The 8,180-nt window shown below is 52.5% G+C and overlaps 1 protein-coding gene across 1 annotated transcript in view; it reads right to left on the bottom strand.

The window, feature by feature from the left end:
• Nucleotides 1-256: 256 nt before the first annotated feature.
• Nucleotides 257-8,180, bottom strand: part of LOC112119037 (sushi, nidogen and EGF-like domain-containing protein 1) — a gene marked incomplete at its 5' end in the record, with an annotated part of 18,328 nt that continues 10,404 nt past the window's right edge. The window contains one exon of the mRNA XM_026647153.1: nt 257-490. Coding sequence (XP_026502938.1) covers nt 257-490 — 234 coding nt within the window. The remainder of the gene's footprint in view (nt 491-8,180) is intronic.

Genomic DNA, 8,180 nt, shown 5'->3' on the forward strand with positions numbered 1-8,180 from the left:
CCTGGCTCGCCCGCTCAGCCCAGGGGCGCTGCCCTGCCCGGGGCTGCTGGCGGAGCCTGGCTGTGGGCGGGTTGCGCTGAGAGGCCGCGGCGGGAGGGGGGAAGTGCTCTCCCCTCCTCGGGGGAGTTTTATTCCGGTGAGTTGAGGGCGGCGCCGAGGCTCCTGCTGGGCGTGACCGGTCGCGGGTCCGCCTGGTGTGGCTGCCGCGAGGAGGCGGGGGAGACCCTCCCTGTCCCGGGGGCGCCCCGGGACCCGGTCAGTGCAGGAGGCGGGGCGGGCACCGAGCTGCCCTCGCAGCGGGCTGTGCGCGGAGCTTGCCATGAGCAGCGCAGAGCCGCGGCGTCCGCTCCTCCACCATGCACGGGCTCTGCCGCTGCCTCTGCTTTGCGGCCGCGCTGGCGGGGCTCTCCTGGGCCAGCAGTAACTGCTGCCTCTGCACCGCGGAGCTCTCCAAGGGGCCCGGCCGCCAAACTGTCCGCATCAAAGTTGTCTGCAGCGGAGGGAGGGGGGAAAGTTGCGGGCCGCCATGCTGCGCCCTCCCTTGCTCCTCCGGCTGTGCCGCCCCCTCCCCATGGCTCCTCCAGGCGTGCTGCCCTCCCTTGCCTGCAGGAGCCCAGCGCCACCTGGCAGACCAAGCTTCAGAGCGGAGCGTGGGCCCCGCTTTTGGAAAATGTGCTGCACCCCACTAACTACACTACTGGTCTGGGGTTGTTCTTATATTGCTGTAGTACCTGGTATATGGCATGGAGTTCGGCATGCTGGGCTGACCCATGATCCAAACATCCCTGGAGTATTTCCTCTTCTAAGTTAACTGCTGCATATTTAATTTTCCTTATAGCTTTTATTACCCCTGAGCTCCCATCTGTGAAGCACACGTGCCCCTCTGTCCCGATGGTATCTAATTCCTCTAAGGGGGGTGCCTGTATCAGGGCTATTCTTTGCTCTAAAGTAACCTCGGGGCAGTCATGTTTGTTCCCTTTTTCAATTAGAGCGTGGGTCAGCATGTCAGGTCTAGACACGGTCTCCGGCGTGACTCCTCTGTTTATCAATGTGAGGGTCCACTGAGCCATTCGAGTGTTTGAGACCTTGCCCCCAACCGGTTTCCCGGACAGAGTGTACTTTAAAGGGGTGTGGGTGCTTTGGATTGTTCGGGGGGCTGTTCCTGTCAGAGGTTCAAAGGATTGTACTGCCCATACCGCTGCCAAACATTCCCTTTCACACAGATCAACATTTATTTCTGGTCCCTGTAACTTCCTAGACTCGTAAGCTCCCGGCACCAGTTTATCTTCCTCATTCTCTTGCAGTAGAGTAGCTGCTAAGGCCAGGTTGTTCGCTGCTAGTCTAATTAGGAATGGCTGGGAATCGCCAGAGCTTTTTGTTTAAGCACCCTTAGAGCCTCATCTTGCTCTGACCCCCAGTCCCATTTTACCTTTTTCTTAAGCAGTTTCCATAAGGGCAATGTAATTTCAGCAGATTTGTAAATATGAGGTCTTAGAAAATGAAACCCTCCCAACAAGACCCGTAGGAAATGTTGATCTGTAGGAGCCAGCGTTTCTAGCAGGGCTCTTACTTTTCCTTGGTCTACCCGCCTCCCTTCCTTTCCTAGAACAATGCCCAGGTAAGTCACTTGAGACCGGACCAACTGGGCTTTGTCTAAGCTAACCTTAAAACCAGTCTCTTGAATCAGAGCCAAAACATTTTCAGTTAACTGTTGCACCTGTGCCTCAGTTTCCCCCCAAATTAAAATATCATCTACATAGGAAAAAAACGAAGGACCAGGCTTGTGGGCTAAGACGGTCTAGTATATCTATAACATGTTTATGAGCTATTGCTGGGCTATTATGAAATCCTTGGGGTAAACGCTGGAATGCCCATTGTTACCCATTTACCGTGAAGGCAAATCTATCCTGTGAGTCTGGGTGCAATGGGATGGCAAAGAAACAATTAGCCAGATCAATGACTGAGAAGTATTTGGAAGTAGCCTGCACCTTTTGAATTACTTACATCATATCAGCTACTATAGGGGCCATAGGGATTGTGCCTTTGTTAACACTCCAAGATTTACCATCTGCCTTGAGAACTGGCCATATGGGAGAGTTAAAAGGGGAGTTAGTTTTTCGAATGACCCCCCGTGTTCTAAGTCCTGGATTATTTGTTGTAACTGTGTTTCAGCCTCCTTAGGACAGGGGTATTGTTTTTGAGGCGGTACCAAATCCCCAACAATTTTTACACACACCTGTATTTTCCCATGGTCGGTTTTCTTTTGAGTCCAGACAGTGGGGAATTTTGAGCGCCATACCTCAGCTTGCTGAATTATTGTGGTGGCATCTATCGGTCCCTCTTTCGTTAGAGGGATCCTCTGCTCCACTTTTCCCAATTTTTAAATAACCAGTCTGTGCCTAGAATCATTTCATCTGTCATGTCAGGGGTCTGAATCAGCTCTCGTGGGTTCTAAACCCTTGCCTGGAGAGAGGCACTTGTGCCCATTCCCAGCCTGTACTGGGCTTCCCTTGAAAGGACTGCAGTGTGACTTGTTTGATTTTAGTGCCGGCTTGTGGCTGAGTTCGGATGAGTGAGATTGCAGCTCCTGTGTCAATTAAAGCCAAGGTAGGAGCACATGTGCCCTGCTGGATATAAATACATGGTCGGCCCTCTGGGTCCCAAGCGATTTCACTGACGAACCTCCGGCGTGGTGCTCCTACATGTGGAGGAGGTTCAATATCCCGAGGGTCTCCCTATACTGCATCTCCTGGGAATGGGAGGGGGTCCATAAATACCGGAGGAGTAGGAGGAGGGAGAGGAGCGGTCGGGGTGATTATTCTCGCTACTCGCTCCTCCTTAGAAAGTGTCTGAAGTTTAAAAGCTTCTGCCAATAAGTCCTGTGTGGGTGCCCCATGCCATTCTTCTCTATCTGCCCCATGTTGTATTAACACTTTCCAGGCTATGGGGCGAGCGTCTCTTTCAGTTAACTCTTCCTTGCCTGGTCCTGAGGGGTCTGTTTTAAATTTCTGGAGGTCTGGGTACAAATGATCCCTTTGTCTTCCTCCATGATATCCTCTACCCCGAGATCTACCTCTAGTGTCCTCCCCATGCCCCAGTTATGCCCTTATTGCCACTTTCATTAGAATAAGTAACTGATGGCTCTAATGCTGCAATATAGGCCACTCTGTCCTTTTTTATGGGAGGTGGTAACTATTTGCTGGCCCAGGTCTCTTAGGTCTCGTAATGTGGCAGGCTGGCCGGATCGCCACACTCCCAGTCTTGTTGCATAAAATGGTTGTAAGGAGGCAGTGCATTCTCTTAAAGAGTCTACACTAAATGGCACCAGGTCCAGTTTGGTGGCACTATCACGTGCAACTAAGCCAGCCATCATCTGCATGAGACCCCATCGAGTTAGAAAAATTTCAGGGTCCTCATCAGTTTCCTGTGAGATCGCAATGGCTTGGGCCAGGAAATTACACCTGCCCATTAGTTCTGCGATTTTTGTCAAGACATCCATTAGCTGGTAATCCCCCTCAATCCTAAACCTATCTTTAAATCCCCACATATCTGGGGCTGCACAAATGCTCATTAAGCAGTGCATTTCTTGTGAGTTTAAACCCTCCCTTTCTCCCAGTAAAAGGGCATTAACACTCCCTCTAGAAAAAAATTTCCTGTTTTAAAATCCCCAGCCACTTTACCATGGCCTGGAGATCTTGGTTAAATAACCATGTTACAATGTGTCAGAATTGGTTAGTTAAATTTCAGTAAAATAATTGGTTAAGGTATAGCTAAGCAGAACTTAAGTTTTACTATATAGTTTGCAGTTAATCAGGAAGAAAGGGGGGGAATGGAAACAGGGAATGGGGGTGGGGAAACTGAAATCATGTTTTGCTAAGGGGGGGGAAATGGGAACAGGGAATGGGAACCGGAAAACAGGCAAGTCTCTGTGGTGTCAGAGCTGGAAAGGAGGACACTGAGAAAGAAAACTAAAATTATGCTTGCTAAAAGTTCACCCCAATAAACATCAAATTGTTTGCGCCTTTGAACTTCGGGTATTGTTGCTCTCTGTTCATGTGAGAAGGACCAGGGAAGTAAAAGGGTAAAAAAATAAGCCCCCTAACATCTTGGTGCCATTGACTCGGATGCATCGCATCGAATAGGTGAGTGGCAGCCTGTAAGTCCCCCTCCCCAACAGTCCACACAGTTGCTTGGAGGGGGTATAGCGAACTCTCGTGATGGTAGTTGTGGGTTCCGGCAAGCAGGGGAGAGAACCCAGGCATCCTGGCTCCCAGCTTCTCCACTCTCACATTTGAACTAGAGCAGTGGTTCCCAAACTGGGGTTCGCAGAACGTTACAAGGAGTTCGCCAGAAAAATTTCACTAATGGCGGACAGAGGACCGTGGGCATTGGAGACAGCAGGTGGGACCCGGTTGCAGGGCAGACACCCCGAACCCCAGGGAGAACGGGGCCGGGCAGTTGGGGCTGGCAGCCCAAGCCCCAGGGAGAGCGGGGCCGGGCAGTTGGGGCCGGCAGCCCAAGCCCTGCCCCCGTCAGCGGGGGAGCCAGCAGCCCAAACCCCAGCGCTCCCCATACAGCGCTGGAAGCCTGAGCCCCAGGGAGAGCGGGGCTGGGCAGTTGGGGCCGGCAGCCCGAGCCCTGCCCCCTTCAGCGGGGGAGCTGGCAGCCCGAACCCCAGCGCTCCGCGCGGGGCTGGCAGCCCGAACCCCAGGAAGAGCGGGGCCGGGCAGTTGGGGCATCCATCACACTGAGGAAATTTAAACTTAAATCGCTGAAAATATTCATTTTTAGGAGGGGGTTCATGAGATTTCACAGTTTAGTGAAAGGGGTTCGCGGGCTGTTAAAGTTTGGGAACCACTGAACTAGAGCCAAGTGGTTGAGGAGCAACTGGCCTTTGGGGTGAATAGCCTGTGACAGAGATAGGGATAGAACCCAAGAGTCCTGGCTCCCAGCCCCCCCTGACCTAAGCACTAGACCCCCCCTCCCTGAGTCAGAACCCAGGAGTCCTAGCTTCAAGTGCCCCCTGCTCTGACCCACTAGACCCCACTCCCCTCTTAGAGCCGGGGATAGAACCCAGGAGTCCTGGCTCTGTTTCAGCTGATCATCTCGAAAGAAGGCATCTCAGTCCCCCATTGTGCCATGGCAGGTTGCCCAGATTGTGATGGGGATGGTGCAGACAGGTCTCTGGGAAGTGCTGGTGCCTTTCCTGACCTACTGGAGTCTGAATTTTGAGATTTATCTGCAGTGGATCGGTATGCGGGTATGTACCATGGGCAAACTCTGAGGTCTCTGGCACCCCTAAAGGGGAAAGGTCCCATGCCCCATTCCCCACCCCTCTGAGCCAGGGAGTCCCTGACCTGGGGCTGGATCAGTGCTGGCGCCCCCTAGTGGGTGTAATCTGTCTCTTGTTCCCTACAGTACATTGCTTCCGGATCCCTCCCTGTGGTACTGTCAGGAGTCCTGTCTCTTGCTGGTGAGGCGGGCTGGAGTTTGGGGGGGCTGGTGTGGGGTGGCCGGGAGCTGGGGAGGGAGCTGGGCGGTGTGCAAGAGGAGTTGTTGCTGAGTTTTGCACAGCTGCCTAGGGGTGTTTTTCTGCAAATTGTTTTATGGCTGTTTACACATAACCATAAACTTGATCTTAAACAAATAGTTGCCTGGCTTTCATGCTGATGAATGTCCTGGCAGGTCTGAAGGGCCCCTGAGGTGGCTAGAAGTGTTGCCAAGTGTCACAATGTTTAGTTTAGTTTATTTCTTATGTAGACATGTGGCTCTAACTACCAGCCCCCCACTTCCTTCCCAGATCTGGAGCTAGACCGAGGTGTTCTGACTCCCAGGCCTTTTGCACTAACCCACTAGACCCCACTCCCCTGCCAGAGCCTCTGCTCAGCTTAGAAAAGAGACGACAAAGTGGGGATCTGATGGAGGTCTATGCACTCATGTATGGTGTGGAGAAAGTGGAATAGGGAAGTGTTATTTATCCATTCGCATAACGCAAGAACTAGGAGTCACCCAATGAAATGAATAGGCAGCAGGTTTCAAGCAAACAAACGGAAGTATTTCTTCACACAATGCGCAGTCAACCTGTGGAACTCACTGCCAGGGGATGTTGTGAAGATCAAGTGTAAAAAAAAGAGCTAGATAAGTCCATGGAGGATAGGTCTATCAGTGGCCATTAGCCAAGAGGGTCAGGGATGCAACCTCCTGCTCTGGGTGTCCCTAAGCCTCTGACTGCCAGGACTAAGGCTGGGCATCAGAGGATGGAGCACTCAATAATTGCCCTGGTCTGTTCATTCCTTCTGAAGCATCTGGCACCGGCCACTGTCAGAGATGGGACACTGGGCTAGATGGACTATTGGTCTGACCCTGTGGCTGTTTTTATGTTCTCCTGGCTCTGGGAGCAGAGCGTAGGCTAATGCTTAGAGCAGTGGGTAGAGACAGCTTAGCCAAGCACACAGATCTGGCACATTCAGTGGAAAGGCTATGGGGCTGGGATGGGACTGTCATATTAGTGAGTGGGGCAGTGCGCAGGAACCTGGAGCAAGGCCTGAGGCCTGAACAAAAGTCAGTAAAAGTCAGGGTGACCAGATGTCCCAATTTTATAGGGACAGTCCCGATTTTTGGGTCTTTTTCTTATATAGGCTCCTATTACCCCCCCACCCCCGTCACGATTTTTCACACTTGCTGTCTGGTCACCCTAATAAAAGTTATGCTATGAGCAAGAGTCAGGCCCTGTCAAAAGTCAGTGTCCGGTACACGAACTCGGCACTGCTATTGCTAGCATTGCTAAACCACACTGAACACGTGAACACATTCCAGCAGGCCAGCACAAGAACACCCCAGCCTAGCACACTTAACAAAAGTGGTGAATAGTGATACCTTATCTGAAACCTCAGGCGTAAAAGTACAAAGACAGGTGGTGAGTAGGGATGTTTTGTCTGAAACACCAGGAGAAAGTACAAGGGGAGGTATCAAACATGTCATGAAACACGTAAGGTGGTAAGTAGGTTGTTTATCCCAGATTGTTTGTCTCAGTCTATAAATGTTGGGCTACCTCGCTTTAACCCTTCAGCTGGCCTAGGGAGCAGTGGAAAGTCCCACCACTGAATGAGCTGGTACATTTTGTCATGGGCATACCCGTGCTAATGTAACTGTAGACATTGATCTGGGGATCTAGGACCCTGCTTCGTCGGTGTGACGGGGTGAACTCACTCTGCACTGGACGGGGAAGGGTTAACTCCTCACTGTGGGCGGAGGAAGCCAGGTCGCTAATGGACATGCTCCAGGTGTAACAGCAGCATAAGAGGGAGCAGCCCAGCTCAGTCTGGGCTGACCACCGGAGAGGAAGGATATTCCTTGCCGGCTCCCACCCGAGAACAGCTGGAGTCCTGGACCGCGGAAGCCAGAGCTGCTGAGACCCAAGCAGAGGTCTGAGCTACAGGGGAACCCAGAGACCCTGAAGACGTACAGACCGCCACGATGATGAGTAGCACAATAGGAAGTAGCCATTGTCCCGACGATAATCAGCGTGTTGCAGATGGATCCCTGCTGACTCAGTGGCGAACACACTTGCCACTGAAAGGGCCTTGGGCTGGGACCCGGTGGAGCAGGGAGAGCCCAGGTCCTCCTACCCTGGCCGCCACCCCCCGGATGGCAGCCTACACACCCCAACCAGCCAGTAGGCCATACAGCTCCACCCTGGAGGGCAACTGTAACCCTTCTGCCAGGTGGAGCCGGCAGCAACCAGGGCCGGGTTCAATATCTAGAGGTTCAATATCTAGGGGTTCCTTTTCAACAATACAACACAGAACTGGCTCGAGCCCCCATCCTGTAACCTGGGGAAAATTAGACACCATCCCTGGGCGCCTCTGAGAGGCATTACTTCCCCATTCGCAAGCAGAGTCTGAGTGTAGAAAAGAAATTTTTAATGACAGGAGGGAAGTCACCCGACATTAATTAGGGAAAACGCCACAAGCAGGATTCATAATCATAAAACTGTGCACGGGACACCCACCCCAGAGTGCGTGGGGCAGAGCCTTCTGCCTCATGTCCTTGAGTTCTACAACCAACAGTTCCTTTTCTGTGCCCCCCTCTGCTCCCTCACCAGACCCCACTCACAGGAGTTGTCCTTGGTCAGTGAGGAGCCAGGGTTCAGAGGTGCATCTGTGTGAGTTCAGCTCCCA

This window comes from Terrapene carolina, unplaced genomic scaffold, assembly GCF_002925995.2.
Source record: "Terrapene carolina triunguis isolate 2854851 unplaced genomic scaffold, T_m_triunguis-2.0 Scaffold51373, whole genome shotgun sequence".
Taxonomy (NCBI): domain Eukaryota; kingdom Metazoa; phylum Chordata; order Testudines; family Emydidae; genus Terrapene; species Terrapene triunguis.